A 27,295-nucleotide genomic window follows, 5' to 3' on the forward strand; every position below is an offset into this window, starting at 1 on the left:
AGTTCAGGGTTTATCAGCTTCGTCTGGATTCCATGATTTCCTCCCAGACATTTGTTTTAATTATACATTTCGTTTTTACAAATCCCTTTCTTGTCTTTTCTTGGGCTGTATGACCTGGAGCTGGAGTGTGCATCACTGCTGTTGAAATCTGCTCCTGAGGTGGAGATATTATTACATGTATTTCTCTTTCTGTTTGGCCCTCCCCTCCTCCCTCCTTCCTCCATCCTCCCCTTTCCTCCCTCCTCCCCTTCCCTCCCTATCACTACTCTGTTCACATGAGGTACTAATATAGTGGAAGGGCAGATGTGGAAAAGAAAAGGGTTTTGATTTTATCTTGTATAATTCATTTATTTTGGAGGGAGTTTTTTGTGTAGGTTTTTTTTTTTTTTTTTTTTTTTATTGGTTGTTGTTTACTTCTTTGTTTGCTTTTTGTTTTTGTTGTTTTGAGGAATGGTGACTGCTTTTGATAAGAGGTAACAGTTCTTGAGAATTGGCATATATTGCATATTTAGATGAGAGAAAATTTGTTGAGAGAGACCTTACGAGAGTGAGAGAGAGAGAGGGAGACAGACAGACAGAACAGAGAATGAGAGGAGAAGAGTTGCATGTTTGATTTTGTATTTAAAGTGAGAAATGCATGAAAGAACAAGACGGTGAGAGTCGTGAGATGTAACACTACCTGTGCAAGTTACGCATGAGTTTGTCTTTCTTGTCTGTTTTTGCATCGTTGTTTCCATTGCAGATCTCTGTCATACCTTTGTTACTCACTTTTCTGTGCTCTCTGGCTTTGAATATTATTGCAGTGAGAAAAAAAGAAATTAAATAGATTATTTTAGGTATACAAATCTGACTGTTCTTTTATTGGCACTTGGAAGAGTCAGTTCACCACCTTGTTATAACTTTCCGTATCACTTTCAGTATTCTTGATCAACATGTGGATGAAATCATGAATGCTTGTTCACCCTCAAACTTTCCCACATTTTCTGCCAGATCTTCGAGTGGTGGTATTTCAAGAAGTACGGCACGTCATTCATCGAGCAAGTGTCGCTTAATCACATATCACCGCTGCTGGGGGGAGGGGAGGGCAACCCGGAGGTGCCCAACGGAAATGTCACCCCCAGCAACTCCGTCACCAACACGGCCACCCCCGATTCCAGTCGAGGCTCCACGAGTCAGCAGTCGTCTGTGCCAGGTGACTGAACTGTGTTTAATTGTTTTGGGAACTCCCCCCCCCCCACCCCCCCCTTTTTGCTTGGATTGTTTGTTTTTAAATGACATACCTCTGGTAGTTTGTTGGAGGTTTTCAGGTTCTTTCTGATTTGTAAATGTCCCATCATCCATGTTGTTAGTTCCTGCGAATCTGTCGACACTGGATACTGTGACTTGAACTCACCAAACAGCATGGCATGATAGTGAAGGAGAGATGGAAATTGAGGTCATTATGATTTCTATTTTTGTCTTTTTATTTTTATTTTTTTTTTTTTTTGCTTTGCCATCATCTGTGGTGTTTCAGTGGCATTCCTCCCACACCACTCACTCTGAATCCCCCATATGAAACCGCATCTGGATACGTTTGTTACAGTCCCAGTGTCGGCAGTTCGCAGGGAACTATTGATGTTAGGTCACCAGGAGGCCACACACCAAAGGAGACCCTGCTCTGCTGCTGAGTCACTTTGGTGGTGTTAAGTAGTGGCTGTTCTGATTTCACATACTTAGGACACAATTTACCAAGCCCCCTTCTGACAACAACAACAGCATAGTCATGGAGCCAGACAGGGTGAGTATCAGCCCTAGAGTGGAGACCGCCACCAGAATAGTACTTGAATGTGCTGTGCAAATCTTCCCATCTTAGACCTGAGCACTCTGAATAGGAGCTGGCTTAGAGGCTAAAAAATGCCACAATGACACGTCCTTGAAAGGATTTTGATTTAAATCCATTATTTTCAAGTTACTGTCCGTGACACATGACATGAACCTCTTCACTTCTTGATGACAAGTCTTTTCTTTGTGTTTGTTTTGCTGAGCTGGGTGATTGTTCTGTGTTGAGTGATCCACTGTTTTATTTAGGATTGTTGATGCTGTTGTTTTTTTCTGTTTTCTTTTGTTTGCTTTGTTGTTGGTGGTGGTGGTTTGTAGGTGGACAGTGATCATGGGTTTTTTTGTTAGGCAGGGGTGTGGACATGAGAGTGTGTGTGTATGTGTGTGTGTGAGCGCAGGTGTGTGCATGCATGCATGCATGTTTGTGTGTTTGGTGTGTATATGGACACAGTGGAGTGATGGCCTAGAGGTAACGCGTCCGCCTAGGAAGCGAGAGAATCTGAGGGCGCTGGTTCGAATCACGGCTCAGCCGCTGATATTTTCTCCCCCTCCACTAGACCTTGAGTGGTGGTCTGGACGCTAGTCATTCGGATGAGACGATAAACCGAGGTCCCATGTGCAGCATGCATTTAGCGCACGTAAAAGAACCCACGGCAACAAAAGGGTTGTTCCTGGCAAAATTCTGTAGAAAAATCCACTTCAACAGGAAAAACAAATAAAACTGCACGCAGGAAAAAATACAAAAAATTGGGTGGCGCTGTAGTATAGCGACGCGCTCTCCGTGGGTAGAGCAGCCTGAAATCTGTTTTGATAAAAAGGAATACAAATACAAATACAAATATGTGCATGTACATATGCACGTGCATGTTTTTACATGTGTGTGCATGTTCTGTGGTTATCACATAACCTTACATGATGGATCCTAGCAGAAGAAGTGCTTTGTTTCTTGTTTGTTAGTTAGACATTATATCACTGAGAGAGTTGAGCTTCTACATTTCATACTTCACCTTTTGTGTCAGAGGAAGAGCGAAGCTTCTTCCCCATTTAATGTAAATCGACTTACATTTTTGTGTGTGTGTTTAATTATTGTCATTGTTTTTTGTTTGTTTGTTTTTTGTTGTTGTTTTGTTTTTTGTTAAGGCTGTACACTGGTTGTTTTTTGTTGTTGTTTTGTTTTTTGTTAAGGCTGTACACTGGCGGGATATTTCGAACAGAATTCTTGCAGATAATCCATCCATTCATAGTAAGCTAACCTGCAGGTGTCTTTTGTTTGTTTGTTTTTGTCCGCCAGACTGCAAGTTATGGCGGAACCCTCTGAACCTGTTCCGTGGGGCAGAGTACCAGCGTTTCAGTTGGGCCACAGGCAAGGAGCCCCTCACCTACTACGACATGAACCTCTCTGCCCAGGACCATCAGACCTACTTCACCTGTGAGGCCGATGCTGGCAAACCGGAATATGAAAGTGAGTGGCTGGCCTGCTGGTGCTTTGCCGCTTTTTTTTTCTTTTTTTTGCTGCCACATCATCTGCACCATTTCAGTAGCATTACTCCCACGCTGCTTATTTTGATTCCCCCATATATACAGCCACACCTGGGTTCGTCCGTCACAGTTCCAGCGTCGGCAGTCTGCAGGGAACCATCGATGTTAGGTCGCCAGGAGGCCACACACCAGAGAAGACCCTGCACTGCTGCTGAGTCACTTCGATGGTGTTAAGTGGTGCCTGTTCTGATTCAACGTACTTAGGACACCACCTACTATGCCCCCTACTAACGACAATAATGGCTTAGTCGCGGAGCCAGACTGAGTGAGCGTCCATCCCAGTGTGGAGACTGCCACCATGTCCCTCAAACAACAGCCCCCCAGGAATCTGCAGACACTGAAGACATTGACAGGACTCACCCCAAGCAAGGAAGTGGAGGGGTTTCGAAACTGAGGTCACCATGAGAGCAGGGCATGAAACGCCACAAACTTTGAGACTGTTTTGTTTATGTTGATGATGATGAAAGAGGAGGATGACGATGATGATGACAATGTTGCTATGGAGGTCCATTTTGGTTTGGGACTGCATGACAAGGCTGTACTCTACGCTTCCTGTCATAATGATATCCCGGCGTTAACCAGGCCCAAGAGATACAGACACTTGCAGTATTGGTCAGGTGAATTTGAGCAACACACCCAAATACGCATCCTTGAAGTGGATGACACTCGAATGTGTGGTCCCAGTCTCCCCATTTAAGCCCACAGCACACTCAACTCTGGGTAGGAGCCGGCTCGGGCCGAAAAACCCACCTCCGCTGGGATTCAAACCCGCGTCCTCCCAGCCGCCAGTCAGCGACACTAACCACTTCACCAAGGCGACTGGTCGATTGCCGCATTTTGTCTGAGGTGGTCTGATCTGGGTCAGCAAAAGCAGACTGGAGTGGTTTTTGTTGTTTGAATGTGTTCATTCAATGATTTAATTTTTTGTTTTTTGATTCTTGAACATCTCTTCTATCATACGCATATTTTTTTTCCACTGTAAAGATGTCTTTAACAATGAAAAAATTGCCAGTAAAGATTGCTTGCTGAATCACGCAAGTGTTTATTTTGTTCAATTTCGACGCGAGTCGTCAAGTTTCTAGCCTTGACAACATACCTTGGACTTGCTCATGATTGTTTTATAACATGTTATTGAAGTTTTATGTATGTATGAAAATATTCTCTGGGTTTTAATTCATAGCGGTTCCATTTGTTTTACCCATTGTAAATTTTGAGGATTTTGCAATACCCAAAATTTCAAAAAACCATAAAAAAATACAATAATTGAAGAATCAACACAATCTCATGTGAAAATGAAGATAATGTCATTGTGGATCAAGTCCACATAACAAAAAATGTTTGCATGCACCACATGGACCACAAACCCGATTTCTTTGATACATTGTTTGGTGGCCATTTTGATTTGTTTCCATAGCAACGGGTATCCACAGAAGTCTAAGATAACTTTTTCTGTGATCCACAAGTGATGATACACCTAGTAGACAAAAAAAAAGAGATATTGTTGGAGAGAAAAAAAAAAAGTCGTTATTTGACTGTAGTGTCAGCCTTAACTCACTCAGTACGGCCAGTCCTCTCTTCTCCTCTACACATACCCCTCAGATGTCCTGTGGGTGTCTCAATGACCCAACCTTTAGCTTCCATCGTCAGAATTGTGGTATTCTTTGTCAACATTCACCTCTTCAGTATAAGAGCCTTCCGCTTGCAATATTTTGATGATGGTAGTTGGGGTGAAACGCTGTTAACGTCGTCTCTTTCGCCGTTCGTATGGTGAGAGTTAATGTATATCTTTGCTTTTATGATTATATTTTGAGTCCTGATATGTTTTTGTACACTGTGAAGAAGATGTATTTGTTTATTTGTCTGTCTGATGATTTATTCATTTTTAATTTACTTATTGTATGATTATAAGCATGTTTTTAGTCCCTGACATCTTAAAGTATGGGGATGAAGAGGCATTTATGTTATGTTTCTTTATTTGTCTATTTACTTATTTATTTGCCTATATATTTATTTACTGATCTATTTATTTGTTTATTTATTTAATCATCTATTGTGTTCTGTAATTTTTGGCCAATAAGGCACTACTTTTTTTTATACTCAAATTTAACCCATGTACGCCCCCTTTTGTGCTGCAGGGCCTTGTAGGCCAAAAACCACGATATTTCTTTACGTGTATTTGTATATTTTAAACCCTGGCATCTTTTATAGTTGGGAATGTGTGTGTGCATGTGTTTGTGTGTGTGTGTGTGTGTGTATGCATGTATGTCTGTGCGTGTGTGTGCATGTGTGTGTGTGTGTGTGTGTGTGTTTTGCAGTCATGCAGATGGCATGGAGAGAGAGAAATCCACAGGCACGCATCAAGGCTGCACATGAGGCGTTGGAAAAGAATGGAGAGTAAGTGCTTTTGATTGTCACAGGTAACTGGAAGCAGGGAAGTGTTTGAAAACAACCCCAGTTCCATTCAGGTTATATTACTGGCAGTTGTGAAACATCTTGCAACTAACTGAAGTATCTGTAAGGTGATAAGTATGTAAAGTGGGTAAAAATATTTAAAAGTTTTAAAACTTGCTGCTTAATGATTAAGTAAGTATAAGCATTCAAAAATAACAGTGAACTTGCCCTGTTCAGATTTGAGTACACTTGTGGTAGTCATGTAGTTTGTTTCTTTGTGACAAATGTTAAAATAATGGGTGTGTTTAACAGCAGTTCATTACATCTGAACATAGGAAATGTTTCGTGCCTTTTGGGGGGGGGGGGGGGGGAGTCGTTATTATCCAGAACATGAGAGGTTTTGAAAAGAGCGGTGGCCCAGTGGGTGGAGATCTGAACTAGGAAGCAAAGGTTTGAGTTTTGATTCTTACAAGAACTGGGAAATTTTTTACTCCCCACTCCCCCACACGCTGTAGTTTGGGCACCGGTCTGACAGATGGGACAAGTTGACTGAGGTACCATGTCCGTCTTGCGCACAACTCAATTCAAAGGACACACAGCAGTATTTAGTTCTTCCGGTCGGTTGAAAGAAAATCCACTTTGATAAGGAAACAATTATTTATATATGTGCAGATAGGAAGAGGCAGGAGGGGAAAAAAAAAGTATTAGTACCGGAAAATGTTAGTACCGTACAGCACAGCAAAATACAATGCAATACTATGCTGTGCCATGCTGTGCAGTACAGTACGGTACAGCACAGCACAACGCTTACCAGCACAGCACAGCACAATACAGTGCAATGCAATACACTACAGTATACTACAGCACAGCACAGCACGACTCTTACCAGCACAGCACAGCACAATACAATGCAATACTATGATGTGCCATGCTTTGCCATGCCATGCAGTACAGTACAGCACAGCACGCTTACCAGCACAACACAGCACAATACAATGCAATGCAATACAATACAGCACAATACAATGCAATGCAATGCAATACAATACAGCACAATACAATACAACACAATGCAATGCAATGCAATACTGTGCTGTGCTGTGCAACCCTGTACAGTACAGTTCAGCACAGCACAATCCAATGCAATGCAATACAGTGTTGTGCTGTGCTGTGCTGTGCAACACTATGCAGGACAGGACAGCACAGCACAACCCAGCCCATTCCAGCCTCACTGTGTACAGCAGCAGTTTCCACTGTCTTGTTCCAGGTGTGCTCCCGCCCTGATTCTGCTGGCAGAGGAAGAAGCGTCCACCATAGTCGATGTAAGCCACAGAAAGAAAGAACTGGGTGATGGTTTGATGATTAGTTGTTTTTTTTCATAACACTCCTGACAGTAACACAGAAAGATAATGATGACAGCATTGTGGTGATGTTTTTGATGATATTCATAACATAGGAATAAGAAAGGAGAAAGGACATTATGGTGGTTTGATGATTGATGATATTGATTTTTAATTTTTAATTTTTTTTTCCTTCAAAATATAACAGTGTGAACTTAAGGTGTGTTTTTTATGATAATAAACACAGAACAGAGAGAGTGAGAAGATACTTACTGCCAATATGGAAGAGGAAAGTTGTTTTTGATGATATTGATAACATAAAATAGAAAGCAGAAAGAACATCATTCTCTCTCGCCTTGACTACTTAACTCCCCATTGTCGGGTTTACCTACTTCATCCATTCAGTCCCTTCAGTGCATACAGACTCTGTTGCCCGACTCGTCCAAAGAAAGAAAAGATCTGAGCACATCACTCCTCTTTTGCAACAACTCCATTGGCTTCCTGTCTCACACAGAATAAAGTGTAAGATCAGCACTCAATGTTATAAATGTATTCACAAATCTGCCCCTTCCTATCTCTGTGGCTGCCTTCACCTCTACACTCCATCTCACTCACTACGATCAGTTTTGGATCCACTCTGTTAATGCATACTCAGATTCAAACACTCCACCGTTGGCTGCCATTCTTTCTCTGTCTCAGGACCTTGCATTTGAAATTGAATTCCTCTTTCGCTTCGTCACGTCTCTGCACTCAGCTCTTTCAAGTCTGGCTTTAAATTCCACCTCTTCTGAAGATAGCCTCCCTACCCTGCCTCTTCCTTGTCTTCAGTTTCTCCACTTTTAAAATTATGCATGTGAATGACTGGTGTGAAAGCGCTTTGATTTGTCTCTACACAAGATTCAGCGCTATATATAACTACATTATTATTAATAAAAGCACAGCAGAGAGAGCGAGAACTTAGTTCCTACCAATATGGAAGAGGAAAGTTGGGTACAGGAGAAATCATGTCCAAAAGATATTTAGTCCAAGAAAACGAAATTCACAAAGGGCAGTTACGTGTTTCACTTCAAGACATGCTCTAGATCAGTGTGTCTGTGCTGAGTTGAATTTTAAGTGGGTGGTAGAAAATATGTGGACATTAGGGAGGGTTTGCAGACACACTTTTGTCTGATTTTTGTGGAGATTCCCTTATATTTTTAGCAAGAACCGTGTGAGCATGTGTGTCTCCATTTCCTGTTTTTTTTCCAGATCACCAAAAGGCAAAATTTTGCCATGGAAATCGTCGTCTTGACGAAAGAATTTTGAATTTCTATGACTTTTTTTTGCAAGTATGCAAGATGTGTTTGGTTTTATAATCACACCATTATTTTCTTCTGTGTTTACTTTGAGCATGATTCTTGTCACATCTCTACCATTACATATTCAAACTGATCCATTCTTAAACTCTGCCAAAGAGTCTTATCTTTTCCACATTCTGTTCTCTCTCTCTCTCTCTCTCTCTCTCTCTCTCTTTTCCTTCCTCAGTTCCCTCCCCCTCACCCCCCCCCCCCCCCCCACACACACACACACACACCCTCCACCTCAACCGCCCCCTTTTCATTTGAATATACAGAAATGATGATTTCTAATTAATAATAACAATCATCATCATCATCATAGAAATTATAATAATCCAAATAATAATAATATTATTATTATTATTAATATTATTATTAATTTTCAGTCTAATGTCATTGTCTTAGATCGACAGACTATAAATGAATAAACAAACTTCTGCCAAAAGAGTTGTCCGAAGAAAGGTACTGCAAACTCAGAAAAGCTAGTAGTTATGGTGGTGGGCTGCCCATGACGTCATAACATGATCATCTCCTCGCTGTAGCTCTGCAAGTGACGAAAGGCCCCCCACAAAAGTGGGCCTGCAAACCCTCCCTACTGTGAATGAACAAGAGAGGCAAGGCCTTCAAGACTCACTTGTGATACACTTAAAAAAAAAAATCTAATCATTAAAAATGTGTTCTGTATTTGTTATTATAAAGCTTCACGTTAAAAAAGTCCTAACCAAATTCGAATTAAGTCCCCTAGCATTAATTACAGAGTAATTTCCCTTTTTTACTATCTGCACCAAAACGTTTGCAAAATAAATAAAACTTCCATGCTTAGCAAAAGAAGTTCCTGTTTGAACAAAAAATGATAATAATGAGTGCTCTTGTTTTTGGGTCCAAATATCAGATCAAAGTGCCAAGTTTAGAGAATACAAAAAATATAAATATAACAGTAAATGCAGTTTGCATATAATTAGGCTTCATTTTATTATTTTTTTTGTGCCCATCCCAGAGGTACAATATTGTTTTAAACAAGATGACTGGAAAGAACTGAATTTTTCCTATTTTTATGCCTAATTTGGTGTCAACTGCCAAAGTATTTGCAGAGAAAATGTCAATGTTAAAGTTTACCACACACACACACACACACACACACACACACAGGCAACCGAACACCGGGTTAAAACATAGACTCACTTTGTTTACACAAGTGAGTCAATAAGGGAGTGAGTATTGCGTGGTGTGTGACTGCAGGCAGAGAAGACGTTAAAACAGGCGTACAAAGCGGCAGAGGTCAACTACCGCAAGTCACAGACCACGCAGCACCAGAACTCTATACAGGAGGCCTTACATCGTGAGTTCCAAGTGCAGCTTCACTGCAGACTTCATTTGTTGTCCTGTTTGAGGAGTGATGGGTGTGTTCTAAGGTGGTGTGACTGTAGCGAGAATGAGTGGTTTACATTTTCTATAGTGGTGTGTGTGTGTGAGTCTGGGTGAAGTGTGTGTGTGTGTGTGTGTGTATGTGTGTGCATTTTTATTGTGTGAGTGTGTGTGTGTGTGTTAGTCTGTGTGAGTTCGTGTCTTTTTGCATATTTATTGTGTATGTTTGTGGGTGGTTGGGTGTGGGTGTTAGCCTACATGAGTTTGTATGTATATGCATTTTGTGTGTGTGTGTGTGTGTTACTCTGTGTGAGTGTGTGTGCATATGTGTGGTGCGTGTGTCTGCGTGTGTTTTGCTCTGAATGTGTATTTACAGACATAATGTATATCCATGTGTGTTATGGATGGATTCTTGAATTGTACCATAGGCCTGTCCAGATGCAGTAGACGTCTGCAGTGTATAAGCTTAGATAGAACCGGCATATGTTGTCAGTTTGTCTGGGTGTCTTGCCACAACACATTTCTTTGGATCTGTATTGACAGGAGTAACTGAGCACTAAGATAAGTAACTCATCGTTGCAGGGCGAGACACAAACATTCTCGTCTACATCAAGCGACGGCTCGCTATGTGTGCACGGAAACTTGGGCGCACGAGAGAAGCTGTCAAAATGATGAGAGATGTGAGTTGTTGTGTTTTTTTTGCCGGAATTTTGTCTGCAGAACTGTCATTTGATTATAGAATAAACATTTGTCAAGCATTTTGAAGTGACGTTTAAAATACACTTGTCAATTATTTTGAAGTAAAATAGAATATACACATGTCAAGCACTTTGAAGAGAAGTAGAACATAAACTTGACAAGCTTTTTGAAATAAAATAGACTATGCACATGTCAAGCATTTTTAAGTAAAATAAGATACGCCTTTGTCAAGCATTTTGAAGTACTACAATAAAATATGAACATGTCAAGCTTTTTGAAATGAAATAGAATATAAACTTGTCAAGCATTTTGAAGTAAAATAGAATATAAACTTGTCAAGCTTTTTGAAATAAGATAGAATATACATGCGTCAAGCATTCTGAGGTAAAACTGAAATTAAAATTGTCAGGCATTTTGAATTTGTGTATACACTTGTCAAGCACTTTATTAAAATAGGATATTAATATGTCAAACATTTTGAAGTAAGATAGAATGTAAACTTGTTAAGCTTTTTGTAATAGACTAGAATATAAACATGTCAAGCATTCAGAAATTTGAATATAATCTTAACTTGTCAAGCACTTTGAAGTAAGATAGAATCAACTTCTCAGGCACTTCGAAGTAAAATAGAATCAACTTCTCAGTCACTTTGAAGTAAGATAGAATCAACTTCTCAGGCACTTTGAAGTAAAATAGAATCAACTTCTCAGGCACTTTGAAGTAAAATAGAATCAACTTCTCAGGTGTTTTGAAGTAAGATAGAATCAACTTCTCAGTCACTTTGAAGTAAAATAGAATCAACTTCTCAGGCACTTTGAAGTAAAATAGAATCAACTTCTCAGGCACTTTGAAGTAAAATAGAATCAACTTCTCAGTCACTTTGAAGTAAAATAGAATCAACTTCTCGGGCACTTTGAAGTAAAATAGAATCAACTTCTCAGTCACTTTGAAGTAAAATAGAATCATCTTCTCAGGCACTTTGAAGTAAAATAGAATCAACTTCTCAGTCACTTTGAAGTAAAATAGAATCAACTTCTCGGGCACTTTGAAGTAAAATAGAATCAACTTCTCAGGCACTTTGAAGTAAAATAGAATCAACTTCTCGGGCACTTTGAAGTAAAATAGAATCAACTTCTCAGTCACTTTGAAGTAAAATAGAATCAGCTTCTCAGTCACTTTGAAGTAAAATAGAATCAACTTCTCAGGCACTTTGAAGTAAGATAGAATCAACTTCTCAGGCGTTTTGAAGTAAAATAGAACGTAAACTTGACAAGCTTTCTGCTCCCTATTGAAGGGCAGTTCCAATATTCACTAAGAGAAATCTGTTGGGACAAAAAGTAATGTAACGCCATACAGTACAACACCACAACACCATGTAATGCAGTGCGAAGCAACGCAGTATGATAGAATCCAATACAAAATGACACAGTGCTGTGCTGTGTGGGACAGTGCAGTACAGTACAGTACAGTACAGTACAGTACAGTACGGCATAGCACAATATTATGCAATGCTTTACGTTGCTATGCTTTGCTGTGCGGTGCTATGCAGTACTACACAGTACAGTACAAAGCAGTAGCTATACTATGCAGTACAATGCAATTCTGTACAGTACGGCACAGGACAGCACAATACAATGCAGTGCAATACTTTTTTTTTTTTTTTTTTTTTTTTTTTTGCAATATACAATACAACACAACACAACATGGTACTATACAATACAGTACACTTCAACATGATACAATACATTACAACACAATACAATTGTGTGCAATACAATGCAGTACACTACAATACAGTACAGTATGATACGATATAATACAATACAATGTAATACAAAAAATGCAATGCAACAAAATATGATACAATGCAATACAATGCACTACACTACACTACACTACACAATACTACACAACACTACAATATACACAATGAAATACAATGTGATACAACACAATACAATACAACACAGCTCAGCACAGCAGAGCACAGCACAAGACAATACAAAATAACACAATGCGATACAGCACAACCCAACACGACACATTGCGACACAACCCAACACAACACACTGCAACCCAACCCACCCCAACACGTTTCACTGTCCCAGCTGCTGAAGGAGTCCCCGGGCATGAACTTCAGCATCCAGGAGAACCTCATAGAGGCCCTGCTGGAGCTTCAGGCCTATGCCGATGTGCAGGCTGTGCTGGCCAGGTTTGACGGTGGGTGTGTGGGTGTGTGTGGGTGTTTTTGTTGTGTGGTTGTGGGTTGGTGGGTGTGTTTGTGTGGTGTGTGTGTGTGTACGTGGGTGTGGGTGGGTGTTTTTGGAGGGGAATGTGTCTTTGTGTGTGGGTAGGTGAGTGGATAGGTGCATGTGTGTGGTGTGTTTGTGGTTTGTGTGTTGTGTGTGTTTGTGTGTGTGTGTAGGGAAGGGAGTCCTGGGGGATTGGGGGGGATGGGTTGTGTGTGTGTGGGAGGGGGGAAGGGGTAGGTGAGGTGTATATGTGTGGGTGTGTGTTGGAAGGAGAGTGCAAGGGTTGAGTCTGTTGGTTTGTGTGGAAAGTGTAGGGTGAGGGTCTTTGTGTGTGTGTGTGTGTGTGTGTGTGTGAGTTGGATGGGGAGTTCTGTGTTCTGTGTGTGTGTGGAGGTAGTGGGAGAGGTCTATGTGTGTGTTTGTGTGTGTGTGTGTGTGGGGGGGGGGGGGGCGGGCTGGTGAGTGAGTGTGTGTGTATGTGAGGGCGAAGACAAAGCAGCATTAAAGAAAAAATTAACCCAAATTTCTAAAATAGTCAGTTTAGTATTTTCAGAAATTTCCAGTTTATAAGTTACTCTCTAAAACGAATTGCATTTAATTTCTGCAGTGTCTGATTTCAGATATAAACCTGCCCAAGTCAGCCACAATATGCTACACTGCAGCATTGCTCAAGGCCAGAGCAGTTGCTGACAAGTAAGCTGCACTTCTTATCTCTGGGTTCTGGGTTTTAATGTAACTTGGACACTAATGCATTCACACATGAACAAATACACACACACACAGGCACACAAATACCGACACAGACATACACACACACACACACATACAGCCACATGCGCACAGAGAGCTTTTTTTTCTTTTCTTTTTTTCTTTCTTTTTTTTTTCTTCCTCTGCTGCCCTGTCATCTGCACGGTTTCAGTGGTATTACTCCCACACCGACGCACAGAGAGCTTATTTCTGAGATGTTTCTTGAGGAATTATGGATAGGATCTGCATTCATGTAACGTTATTGTAAGGTTTATGCTTCATGACTTGTAGTTTGCAGGCCATGTTTTTGTAGAGGTATGGTATGTGTGTGAGTGGGGGTGGGTCAGCGGGGAGGGGAGTGCAGAGAGATGGAGAAGACAGAAACAGACAGAGACAGAGAATTTGTGTGTAGAAGACAGAAACAGACAGAGACGGAGAGAATTTGTGTGTAGAAGACAGAAACAGACAGAGACAGAGAGAATTTGTGTGTAGAAGACAGAAACAGACAGAGACTGAGAGAATTTGTGTGTAGAAGACAGAAACAGACAGACACGGAGAGAATTTGTGTGTAGAAGACAGAAACAGACAGACACGGAGAGAATTTGTGTGTAGAAGACAGAAACAGACAGACACGGAGAGAATTTGTGTGTAGAAGACAGAAACAGACAGACACGGAGAGAATTTGTGTGTAGAAGACAGAAACAGACAGACACAGAGAGAATTTGTGTGTAGAAGACAGAAACAGACAGAGGCGGAGAGAATTTGTGTGTAGAAGACAGAAACATACAGAGACAGAGAGAATTTGTGTGTAGAAGACAGAAACAGAGACAGAGAGAATTTGTGTGTTGGGGGAGCCCCGGGGGGTTATATTGAAGAGCAAGTTTGGTGGTTGTACTGGAGGTCAGCACAGAGAAGTCAAAGGTCATGGTCAACAGCATAACTAACATCAGTACCAACATAACCATGAATGGTGAGCCCTTGGAAGAAGTGACCAGCTTCAAGTACCTGGGAGCAACCCTGTCTAAAGACGGCACCTGCACAGCAGAAATCCGAAATAGGATTAATTCTGCAACGGCAGCGATGGCCAGACTGAACAGGGTATGGAAGAGCAACATCAGATTCCACACAAAATTCCTGCTCTACAAGTCACTGGTGGTCTCCATCCTCTTATATGGATGTGAGACATGGACACTGATGGCAGAAACAGAAAGAAGAATCCAAGCATTCGAAACCAAATGCTTGAGGAGACTACTACACATCTCCTACAAGGAGCACAAGACCAATGACTATGTGCGGAACCTGGTCAGCAACCTTGTTGGGCCCCAAGAACCACTGCTGGTGACTGTCAAACGATGGAAGATGGCATGGTTTGGTCACGTCATACGACATAACACCCTCTCCAAAACCATCCTGCAAGGGACTGTAGAGGGAGGGCGCAGACGGGGACGGCAGAGAAAGAGCTGGTCCGACAATGTCAAGGAATGGACCAAAATGACAATGCCAGACCTCCTCACGACAGCTGCCAACAGAACGGAGTGGCGAGCAATGACATCTTCCCCATGTCCCCCCAACGACCCCAGCGGTTGAGGGAATGAGGTCAGGAGGAGGAGGTCACTTAACTTCCTTCCTGCACCTTTTCTACCCTTCACTTGTGTACTCTGTTGTATACAGTCTGGGCTGTTTTTACAGTGTGTGTGTGTGTTAGTGTGTAGAAGGCCGTGCTAAAATTTGTCCATGAAATGGCGTCAGTTGAGAATGATTCCAACTAAAAAAAAAAAAAAAAATGGATAGAAATGGATGATTCCCTCAGAGATGACAGCTTCTAATGCAAGGTGAGATTCCATCCAACTGTCGGCTTCTCTTTCAGAACCTTGATGTTGATGTGTGTCCCCCAGGTTTTCCCCAGACATCGCGTCCAAACGGGGGCTCAGTACGGCAGAGATGACAGCGGTGGAGGCAATACACAGGGCAGTGGAGTTCAATCCACACGTTCCGAAGGTGTGTGATTTTGTGTGCGTGTGTGATGTGTGTATATGTGTGTGCATGTGGAGTTTGTGTGTGTGTGTGTGCATGTAAGTGTGTGTGTTTATGTGTGTTTCTGAGTGTTTGTGTAATTGTCCTTGCACATACGGCCGTGTATTTACAAGCGCATGAGTTGGGAGATAGGAACTGTGTTGAGAAATATGTAAGCGTATATATATATATATATACACACACACACGTGTGTGTGTTCAGATGTAGCTAAGTTGGAAACTGAGAGGTGGTCTGGTTCCGAATGGTAAATGGGGAGACTATGGTCATACACAGTTTACTCATTTATATGTAGACATATACTTATGCAGAGACACACACACTCTCGCTCATATGCAGGTGCAAAAAAATGCACGTGTGCGCATGCATGCATGTACACACACCCACACATACACAAAATACACAGATATGCACGTGCGTGTGCGCACACACACACAAATACACAAAAATACACATATGCGCGCGCGCACACACACACACACACACACACACCCTTTCATTCACTCACCCACTCACACTCTCCTTCCTGCCCTAGTGTACCAAGTTAGTTATCATCCATAATCTTCCAGACAAGTTGGCAGTCCATTTCCTTTGTTCTTTGTTTCAGTATCTGCTGGAGACAAAGAGCCTGATCCTGTCCCCAGAGCACATTTTAAAGCGGGGCGACAGCGAGGCCATCTCCTACGCCTTTTTCCACCTCCAACACTGGAAGAGGGTGGACGGGGCGCTGAACCTGCTGCACTGCACCTGGGAAGGCAGTGAGTAAAGAGTTATGCAGCTTTGTTGCAGTTTTTTTTTTGAAAAGGGCAGAGGGTTGGTGGGGTGGAGGGGTGGGGTTGGGGGAGGTGCGGGTGACAGAAGGAGAGGGGTGGGGGGGGGAAGTAGTGGAATGAAAAGGTAGGAGAGTGGGGTGTGTGTGAAGAGCATCTGGGTGGCTTAACAGGTTTAACAACATGGTCTCCAGTCAAACAGCTGTGGAGTTTGGAATCACAGGCACCTAACTGGTGTGTGTTTGTGTGCGTGTGTGTGTGTTTCTGAAGTTATTAGCAAATACTGGATATAAACATACTTTAGTGCATGTTATGTGTTTGCTTGTATGTTTACATGAATATGTTTATGATGATGTATATGTGTGCACATGTGTATGTGTGATGATTGTATGTATGTGTGTGATGTGTGTGTGTGTGATGACGTGTCATTTGTGTGTGTGTGTGATGATGTGGTTGTGATGATGATGTTGATGTGAGTGTGTGTGTGTGTGTGTGCGTGTTTTGTGTTGATGATGATGTGTGTGTGTGTGTCTATGCATGTGTATGTGATGCTGGTTTGTGTATGTGTGTGATGATGATGATATGTGATGATGATGATGATGATTGATTGTGTGTGTGTGTGTGTGTAGCCTTCAGGATGATTCCCTACCCCCTGGAGAAGGGGCACCTGTTCTACCCCTACCCCACGTGTACAGAGAGCGCCGACAGGGAACTGCTGCCATGTGAGGCATTGGCACACTGTGCTCTTCATTTGCTGAGTTTAAAAGAAATGTTACAATTTGTCTCTCTCTTTTTTCCTTTGAAATATTCCTGTAAATCCAAGTAAATGTGCTCTTTGCATGCATGTTTTGTTGTTTTGATTCAGGTTGAACCACACAATTAGTGGCTATGTAAGTCATTTGCACGTTATGCTGTTTGTTTGTCTTAAAAAAATAGTTACAATTTGTCTCTCTCTTTTTTTTTTCTTTGAAATATTGCTGATAAATCCAAGTGAAGGTGTACTTTGCTTGGTTGTTTGTTGTTGTGATTCTCATTGAGAATCGGCAGTAGCCAAGTAGTAGAAGCGTTGGACGGCGCCTGGTGGGTAAAGGGTGGAAATTTTCCAGTATCCCAGGTTAACATATGTGTAAACTTGCTAGTGCCTGAACCCCTTTCATATGCATATGCACGCAGAAGATCAAGTACCACTGTTGAAGTGTGTGGGTAGAAATACTGCCCCAGATGGAGTATATGAGTACTTGCGATGTCAAAATACAGATGTATATCTCTAATGAACTTGGTAGGTACGAGCACTAGCAATGTCAAAATACAGAACTACACCTCTGATAAAGTGGGTGGATACAAATACTGCCCTGGATGAAGTGTACGAGCATAAGCAATGTCAAAATATATAAGTATCCCTCTGATAAAGTGGGTGGGTACAAATGCTGCCTTGGATGAAGTGTACGAGCATAAGCAATGTCAAAATATATAAGTATACCTCTGATAAAGTGGGTGGGTACAAATACTGCCCTGGATGAAGTGTACGAGCATAAGCAATGTCAAAATATATAAGTATACCTCTGATAAAGTGGGTGGGTACAAATACTGCCCTGGATGAAGTGTACGAGCATAAGCAATGTCAAAATATATAAGTGTCCCTCTGATAAAGTAGGTGGATACAAATACTGCCCCAGATAAAGTATTCATGTACTTGCACCATCAAATTACAGATGTGTACCTCTAATAAAGTGGGTGGGTACAAATACTGCCCAGATGAAGTATTCGAGCACTTGCACCAGATGCATACCACTGATGAAGTGTGTAGGTACAAATACTGCCTCAGATGAAATATACCAGTATTTACGCTGTCAAATTACAGATGTATACCTCAGGTGTACTTGGTGGGTACAAATTTTGCCTCAGATGAAGTATAACTAATGCTGTCAAAATTCAGACGCACTCTGATAAACTTGGTGGGTAGAAATACTGCCCAGATGAAGCATACAAGTATTTGCAATGTCAAAATACACACACACACACACATCTAATGAATGGGATGGGTACAAATACTGCCCCAGATGAAGTAGACAAGCACTCACAATGTCAAAATACAGAAGTATACCTCTGAAAAAGTGGAAGGGTAAGAATACTGCCTCTGTTCAGTTCAGTTGCTCAAGGAGGCGTCACTGTGTTTGGACAAATCTATTTACACTACACCACATCTGCTAAGCAGATACGTGACCAGCAGCGTAACCCCACATGCTTAGACAGGCCTTGAGGAAGGTGGTTAAGATGCTCAGCTGCCAGTAAAGAGAGTCCGTGAGTTTGTGGGTTTGAATCCCACTCTCGCCCTTTCTCCCAAGTTTGACTAAAAAAAATAAATTAAAAAAAAATTGACGGGCGCAATAGCCGAGTGGTTAAAGCGTTGGACTTTCAATCTGAGGGTCCCGGGTTTGAATCACGGTGACGGCGCCTGGTGGGTAAAGGGTGGAGATTTTTACGATCTCCCAGGTCAATATATGGGCAGACCTGCTAGTGCCTGAACCCCCTTCGTGTGTCTATACAAGCAGAAGATCAAATACGCACGTTAAAGATCCTGTAATCCATGTCAGCGTTTGGTGGGTTATGGAAACAAGAACATACCCAGCATGCACATCCCCGAAAACGGAGTATGGCTCCCTACATGGCGGGGTAAAAATGGTCATACACGTAAAAACCCACTCGTGTGCATACGAGTGAACACAGAAGAAGAAGAAGACTGAAAAATCAAACTGAGCATCTAGTCATTTGGATGAGACGATAAACTGAGGTCCCGTGTGCAGCACCACTTGGTGCACTGAAAAAGAACCTGTGTTAATGAGAGTGTCATCCTCTGACAAAAGTCTGTAGAAAAAGTCCGCTTTGGTATGTACACAGATATTTAAGCATACAGCCTCAGGTGAAGTATATGAGCACTTTCACTGTCAAGGTACAGACGTCTTAACGCACGTAAAAGAACCCACGGCAACAAAAGGGTTGTTCCTGGCAAAATTCTGTAGAAAAATCCACTTCAATAGGAAAAACAAATAAAACTGCACGCAGGAAAAAAAATACAAGAAAATGGGTGGCGCTGTAGTATAGCGACGCGCCCTCCCTGGGGAGAGCAGCCTGAATTTCACACAGAGAAATCTGTTTGATAAAAAGAAATACAAATACTGCTGATGAAGTGTGCGGGTGGTTGACAGTGTTTCACAAGTTTGCTGTCAAAAGACCGATAACGTCCTTGATGAAGGATAGAACGCTAGCGCTGTCAGAATACAGATGCATACCGCTGATGAAGTGTGCGGGTGGTGGACAGGTCACTAACTGTAATGCTCCTCTCTCTCTCTCTCTCTCTGTGTGCAGCGTTCCACGAGGTGTCAGTGTACCCCAAGAAGGAACTGCCCTTCTTCATCCTGTTCACGGCCGGCCTGTGCTCCTTTACAGCCCTGCTGGCCCTCCTCACACACCAGTACCCGGAGCCCATGGGGGTGGTTGTGCGCACGGTGTGTCTTCAGTGTGTGTGGGGGGGTGTGGGGGGTGGGTGTGTGTGTGCAGGTGTTGGTGTGTGCGGGGGGGGGGGGGGGGGGTTTGTTTTGTGTGTGTGTGTGCTCCTTTACAGCCCTGCTGGCCCTCCTCACACACCAGTACCCGGAGCCCATGGGGGTGGTCGTGCGCATGGTGGGTGTGGGGGGTGTCTGTGTGTGTGCAGGTGTTGGTGTGTGCGGGTGTGTGTTTGTGTGTGGGTGGGTTGTTTTTTGTTTTTTTGTGTGTGTGTGTGTGTGCTCCTTTACAGCCCAGCTGGCCCCCCTCACACACCAGTACCTGGAGTCCATGGGAGTGGTCGTGTGCACGATGGGTCTTCAGTGTGTGTGGGGGTGTGGAGGGTGTCTGTGTGTGTGCAGGTGTTGGTGTGTGCAGGTTTGTGTTTGTGTGTGGGTGGGTTGTTTTTTTTGTTGTTTTTTTTGTGTGTGTGTGTGCTCCTTTACAGCCCAGCTGGCCCTCCTCACACACCAGTACCTGGAGTCCATAGGAGTGGTCGTGTGCACGATGGGTCTTCACTGGCTGTGGGGGTTTAAGGGGGTTTAAGGGGGTGTGTGTGTGTGTGTGTGTGTGTGTGTGGGAGGGGGTTGTCTGTTTGTGTGTGACTCGTGTTACCTGAACGAAGGGGAACAGTTGTACGAACAGTTAAGGAGCTACTTCTTGGAGTTCAAAAAGGAACACACACACACTCAGGGTAGCTTCTTCTTTCTTTCTGTCTTTCCTCTTTTGTTTTCTCTTTTTTTTTTTTTTTTTTTTTTTTCAAACCTCCTTCTTTATTTATTTATATTATCCAGATGCTTGGCCAGCTGTATCTCCTCCTGAGCTATTACCTGAAACACACACACACACACACACACAAACCACTCAGCATTGCTTGTGTTTTTTTTCTTTCTTTCTTTCTTTGTTCCTTTCTATTCTTCTTTCTTTCTTTCTTTTCTTTTGTGTTGTGCAGACGGGTGCAATAGCCGAGTGGTTAAAGCGTTGGACTTTCAATCTGAGAGTCCTGGGTTCGAATCTCGGTAACCGCACCTGGTGGGTAAAGGGTGGAGATTTTTCCTATGTCCCAGGTCAACATATGTGCAGACCTGCTTGTGCCTGAACCCCCTTCGTGTGTATGCGCAAGTAGAAGATCAAATACGCATGTTAAATATCCTGCAATCCATGTCAGCGTGCGGTGGGTTATGGAAACAAGAACATACCCAGCATGCACACCCCTGAAAACGGAGCATGGTTGCTTACATGGTGGGGTAAAAACGGTCATACACGTAAAAGCCCACTCGTGTACATACTAGTGAACGTGAGAGTTGCAGCCCACAAACGAAGAAGAAATGTTGTGCAGATGCTGGGTCAGCTGTATCTTCCCTTGAACCACATCCTGGAAAACAAACAAAAATTAACATGCCTCTGAGCTATTACCTGAAACACACACACACATACAGAGCAAAGCTTGCTCTTTTTTTTCTCCTTTTTTCTGTTCTTTCTTTGTTTCAGTACTTTTTTTTTTCTTCAAATTATTTTTGTGTTGTTGTGCAGATGTTGGGCTGGCTGTATCTGCACCTTAGCTACACCCTGGAGCACACACATGAAAAAGAAACCCACACTCAGCATAGCTTGTTCTTTCTTTCTTTCCTTCTTTCCTCTTTGTATTTTCTTTTTGTGATGATGTACAGATGATGGGCTGGCTGTTTCTCCCCCCTGAGCGACATGCTAATCATAAACAAAAGAAACCCAAATTCAGCATATCTCTTTCTTTCTTTCTTGTTTTGAATTTCTTTTCTGTTGTTGTACAGATGTTGGGCTGGCTGTACCTGCCCCTGAGCTACATCCTGGAGAAGCTGGAAGCCATCCTGCCCTCCAACCTGCTCCACCAGCTCTCTCGCATCTGAACATCCGTCGTCTTCACCCCCCCCATCCCCCCAGCCCGCGCTCCTCCCCCTTACCCCACCCCACAGCCTCCACATCCCCCCCTTCCCCCAGCCTCGACACCCTTCCCCCACACACCCCCTACAGCTACTCCCTCACAACACAAGTCTGACCTCTTCCCTCCACATACCCTCCTGTCCCCGATGCTCCATACTTGCTGCTGTTTTCACACGATACTAGTTCTCAGCAAAACAAAACAAAACGAAAAAACAAAACAAAAAAAAGAAGTGTTGAAGAAGAAAAGAAAAACAACAACTGCATCCCTACTTTGTACATTGCTCAGTGCCGCTGAAGTTTCTTTCTGTGATGTTGCACTTAGATGTGAGGTGCACAAACAAACAAAACAAAGTCTACTGACTGCGAGGAAGCGTAGTAGCTGGTGGTGTACCTCTCAGCCCCCTCTGCCGCTGTTCTAGTCCTCAAGTGCTGTGAAATGTTTCTGTCGACGCACAGATGGAGGAAAGATAAGAAAAGACGCTTACGTTTGACGGAGATTATCCTGAAGGCTGGATAAGAAATGCATGGTTTTTTTTTGCTGGATGGGTATGAAGTGTACAGCCTGCAACGAAGAACTTATCTGCTGTTTGATGGTGTCGGCTGTGGACGAGAGAACAGCCGTGGTGCTGTGATTGTTTGAAACGTTTCGAGCTCTTATGTAGTTAGCAACTGAAGAAGAGCAGAGCGCTTTACATGTAGCGTTGCTGTACGGATGTAGAACTAACAACGTATCACGGTAAAGCATATAGCATGTTTTGATTTTTTTTTTTTTTGGAAAGTTTGTCCGCCCTGTGGTTTGTTTTCGCTGACAGGTACAGAAATGTGTCGCTTCTGTTTTTTGGCTCCCTCAGAGTGTGGTGTTTTATTACGTCCTCTTTTTTTTTTTTCTGCACGTCTGCCGGTAGTATCTGTGCTGGTTCTGCTTGCTTTGAGGGGTTGCACAAACGCTGACAAGAGAAGTTGCCTTGTTATGATATCGAAAGTGGGCAAGTGGGGTTGTGAGTTGCCTCTTGTTTAAATTGCTGACTTTATTTTGATGTACTTACCTTTTTATTGTCATCATTATTAATTATTTATTTATTCATTCATTTATTATTGTGATTAGTAGTGCATTGGGTTACTCTGCTGGTCAAGAATCTGCTTAGCGGGTGTGGTGTAGCATATATGTTGATAGTCTGAACCGCAGTGACACCTTCATGAGAAACTAGACTGAAGTGAACTGCTCATTCCCGAGTTTCAGACCACACGCCCACTTTGAATTCATCTGTTCCTCCACTACATGTTGAGGAGGTGATGCTTGTCAGATTCTCTTGTTCTTTTCTTTGCCTCTGGCATCAGTTCTTTCTCCTGCCTCTTGAAGGCGGCAGAATGGTTAAGTTGCTCATCTTCCAATACAGAGAGTTCGTGAGGGTCTGGTTTGAATACCACTCTTGCCCTTTCTCCCAAGTTTGACTTGAAAATCAAACTGAGAGTCGTGTCATTCAGATGAGACGATAAACTGAGGTTCTGTGTGCAGCATGCACCTTGTGCATTGAAAAAGAATCTATGGCAATGAGAGTGTTTTCCTCTGGCAAAATTCTGTAGACGAAAATGCACTCTGATAGACACACAAATATATATATGCATGCACTCAAGGCCTGACAAAGTGTGTTGGGCTATGCTGCTGGTCAGGCTTCTGCCTAGCAGATATGGCACAATGCATTTGGATTTGTTTGAAGGCAGTGATACCTCCTTGAGCAACAAACTGAAATGTTGTCCTTTTTTTGTTGCAAGGGTGCCAGAGCAGTTCTCTTTTGCCTACCTCCTGCAGTTTTCCCCTTGTTACACAGTGTATTTTTCTGCCTTCGGTATCAACCTCTTCCTGCAGAACTAGCTCTTTCAAGCCTAGGAGGAAACCAGGTGTGTGGTTTGGAAATCAGTAAGAGACGACTCACAACTCCAAAATGGTAATGTCATGTCCACTTCCTGTTTGTGGACAAGGTTACTTCCCTTGTCATGTTGGAACATTTGGGGCAGCAACACCACTAAAAAGGCAAACCTGGCACAAATACTAGAGACAGTTGTGAACTTGGTAATCTGTATTTTGATAGGGGGGATTTTCTGGTGATGACCAGATATGGTATGGTGCAGAAAAGTGTCTTCAGTCTGATTTTTAATTGCTGTCCGATATTTTTTTTTTGTTTGTTTTTGGTGTTGGTTGTGTGTGACATTTGTTGTTCATATCAGTTTTGTGGTGTGTTTGATTTACTTTTGGTTTATTGTGAAAACTGAAACTTTATTTTTCGACAGTCTGTAACAGTGCAAATTAGATATTTGATAAAGTTTGTACTGTAAAATAATCAACATCAATTTTTAATATGAAGACATTCTTACAGTTTGACTGGAGATCGAACAGGCAAAACTGTATCTATACATTCACTCACTCACACACACACACATACATATATATAATTGCTTGGAAATCTTTTTCTTTTTTGTTGTTCATGTTTGTGTTTTTCAAACCCCTCCGCCTCCTCCCCCACCCCCCATCTCCCCAGTGGCCCTCGATTTACCTTGAGTTACTGTTGATGAAAGAAAGAATGTCCAGACAATTTCAGAGTGTTCTGTCTTTTATGATCACATTACACTGAATTTTTTTTTTCTTTACTCTTAGATGCTCTTGTTTTTTGGGTGTTTTTTTTTTAATTAAAAATATTTTTTTATGATTATGAATTTTTGAAAGAATGAACCACTCTGTGTTCGAGTTACCACTGAGCCTGTCCAGTAAGGGTTGTTTTTTTTTTATTAAATTCTGCTTTTAACCAGCTGTTTTTTTTGTGGAGAACTGTGTTTACGTTTATATTTTAAAACGAAATTGTATTTTTATTCCATTTATTACTGTTCTTTTCTTTAGAAGAAGAGTATAGGCACTTTAAGTGCTGAGGTTGGGGAATAATACATGTGGTGTGGTCTTCAAATTGTATGGCAGGTATGACGAGCATGATTTCAGCCTGTCATGCTGTTTGACGACCATGTGCAAACATTTTTCATGTTGTTCACATTGTATGGCAAGAGCGAGCAACATGACTTCAGCCTTTCATGTTGTTGTACGCCCGCGTGCTCACATTTTACATGTTACGTTTTTTGGGGGTTTTTTCCTTTTTTTTCTTTTTTTTTTTTTCCCATGTTTGTGCATGTCAGCCCTGATGTGGCCCAGGCAACAACGATAATGATGATGTTTATATTTGTAAAGTTAGGAACTCTGCCTTTCTTCTTAAAATTTGATGGGTATGGAATTAGTGAATAGACTCCGAAAATGATCAGCATGAAATGAAATGATAAATGAGGAAGGTATATATGTGGGGCACATAGATGCTGGACATAGGAATGAGAGTGTGTTTTTGTTGTTTTTTTTGTTTTTTTTGTTGCTACCCCATCATCTGCACCATTTCAGTGACATTACTCCCACTCCACTTATCCAAGTCCCCCTTACACAGTCCCAGTGTCAGCAGTCCACAGGGAAGTTTGCCAGGAGGCCACACACCAGGGAAGACCCTACACTGCTGCTGAGTCACTTTGGTGGCGTTAAGTAGTGCCTGTTCTGATTTAACTGACTTAGGACACCACCTACAAACCCCCCTACTAATGATGATAATCACTTAGTTGCGGAGCCAGACATAGTGTGCATCCCCTCTGATGTAGTAATGAGTTAATCATGTGCTGGCCAAGAGAGTAGTCTCACCCACTGGTCTAAAAATACATGGATAGCGCATGGCTTCTTTGAGCCGTTTTGCTAACTGAAGCCAGCGGAAGTGTTCAGTCAGCCATTTTGCTGCTCGTGTCAGTATAGCGCGAAGCGGTGACTTCATATGTGTAGCCGAGCACTCAGCTGGCTTCACGGCAAGCTTTCACTTGCTCGCAGCGTTAGTTGAGCTGACATTCCTGTGTGTGTCTCCACTGCAAGTTTGCGCCACGTGTCACTGCACTGTTTTCCTGTAATAACTTTGGTAGATAAACCATTGGCAGATTTCAATCAAGACACAACATTTAGCATGTGGTGGAGGCAAGCATAACACGATTTCATCGAAGATACACGGTTACACTTCAGAAACTACCACCAGTTAGCAGACGACTGGTCAGCTGACGACTGAGAGCTGGATACGAGAAACAATATGGCGTCCAGTTGGCTTCAGCTTTCCTGGCCAGTGAGCTGTCCATGTATTTTTAGAGCAGTGAGTCTCACCTCACATATGCCTGTTGCCCAGCCTTGGACAAAGACCACCACCAAGTACTCAGCAGTGATGATACTTTAGTTTGTCACTCACCACCTGTACCTGCACAACAGAATGACCGCCTTAAATGTCCTGCTACTCAGAATGGATAGAAAGAGAAACGAAATACAAGGATAAACAAAATACAAGGATATCGAGTGACAAGAGTATAAACAAAATACACAGATATGATATAACAAGAGTATCAACAAAATTAAAAGATATGAAGTGACTAAGTATAAACAAAGTACAAAGATGTGGAATTACAGAACATAAACAAAACACAGAGATTTGAAATAACAAAGTATAAGCAAAATAAATAGATAATGAAATGACGAGAGTATAAACAAAATACATAGATATGAAATTAAAAAAAAGAGTATAAGAAATACAAAGATATGAAATGAGAGAATATAAACAAAATACAATGTTATGAAATAACAGAGTATAAACAAAAGTACACAGATATGAAATGACCAAGTATGAATTAAGCACAAAGATATGAAATGAGAGAATATAAACAAAATATGAAGATATGAAATAACAGAGTATAAACAAATTACAAAGACATGAAATGACAACAGAACATAAACAAAATATACAATCATGAAATGACAGAGTATAAACAAAATACACAGGTGTGAAATGTCAGAGTAAAAAAAATACATAGACATGAAATGACAGAAAAGTAGGTAGCTGTATATATATTAAACATACCCTCCACCCCACCCCCACCCCTGATAAAAAAACAAAAATCAACAGAAGTGAGGGACGTCAAGGAACAATGGACAAGAGAACTGAAGAAAGAAAGGGAGAGAACTGGAGAAGGGGTGGGTTTGGGAATGAATACATTTCAAATGCCTCATCACTGTACAGTGAGCAAAGCACAGTTTTCGTGGTGAATTATTATCCACTCTTTAATTTCCTCTCATTGGCCGATGCCAGCTGTAGGATTAGTTTTGTGGGGTTTTTTTGGGGGGTGGGGGTGGGGGTTTCAATCACCGGTCTTTTCATGTCTTGGGTACAAAACATGATCTCATGTTGTTGTTGTTGTTTTTTTGTGTGTGTGTTTTTTTCCTGGTTTTGTGCTGGTAAATGAAGACTTATATGTAACATTTTTATTAACAATATAATTATTGACAGTGTTAATTCTTATCCAAAGTTGCTCTGTTGTGACCACAGGGTGAATCTATAAGTGCGGGTCTTCCAAGCTGTGTCAGTGTTGTTTGGTGTTCCTGTCGTGAGGAGCCAAGACCTTGAAAGAGCCAAGCCCCTGTGAAAGTCTGCTGAAAA

General features: G+C 42.0%; 1 protein-coding gene across 1 annotated transcript in view; it reads left to right on the forward strand.

Annotated features, from left to right (window-relative positions):
- LOC143285258 (suppressor of tumorigenicity 7 protein homolog) overlaps positions 1–21,726 on the forward strand; it is a 60,702-nt gene extending 38,976 nt beyond the window's left edge. Inside the window, exons 9-21 of the mRNA XM_076592516.1 lie at positions 991–1,192; positions 3,110–3,280; positions 5,673–5,751; positions 7,016–7,070; positions 9,665–9,764; positions 10,373–10,470; positions 12,598–12,709; positions 13,362–13,434; positions 15,384–15,486; positions 16,127–16,277; positions 16,919–17,011; positions 19,656–19,795; positions 21,623–21,726. Of these exons, the coding sequence (XP_076448631.1) occupies positions 991–1,192; positions 3,110–3,280; positions 5,673–5,751; positions 7,016–7,070; positions 9,665–9,764; positions 10,373–10,470; positions 12,598–12,709; positions 13,362–13,434; positions 15,384–15,486; positions 16,127–16,277; positions 16,919–17,011; positions 19,656–19,795; positions 21,623–21,718 (1,473 nt within the window). The 3' untranslated portion in view covers positions 21,719–21,726. The remainder of the gene's footprint in view (positions 1–990; positions 1,193–3,109; positions 3,281–5,672; positions 5,752–7,015; positions 7,071–9,664; positions 9,765–10,372; positions 10,471–12,597; positions 12,710–13,361; positions 13,435–15,383; positions 15,487–16,126; positions 16,278–16,918; positions 17,012–19,655; positions 19,796–21,622) is intronic.
- Positions 21,727–27,295: the final 5,569 nt, after the last annotated feature.

Source organism: Babylonia areolata, chromosome 8 (assembly GCF_041734735.1).
Source record: "Babylonia areolata isolate BAREFJ2019XMU chromosome 8, ASM4173473v1, whole genome shotgun sequence".
Lineage (NCBI taxonomy): Eukaryota > Metazoa > Mollusca > Gastropoda > Neogastropoda > Buccinidae > Babylonia > Babylonia areolata.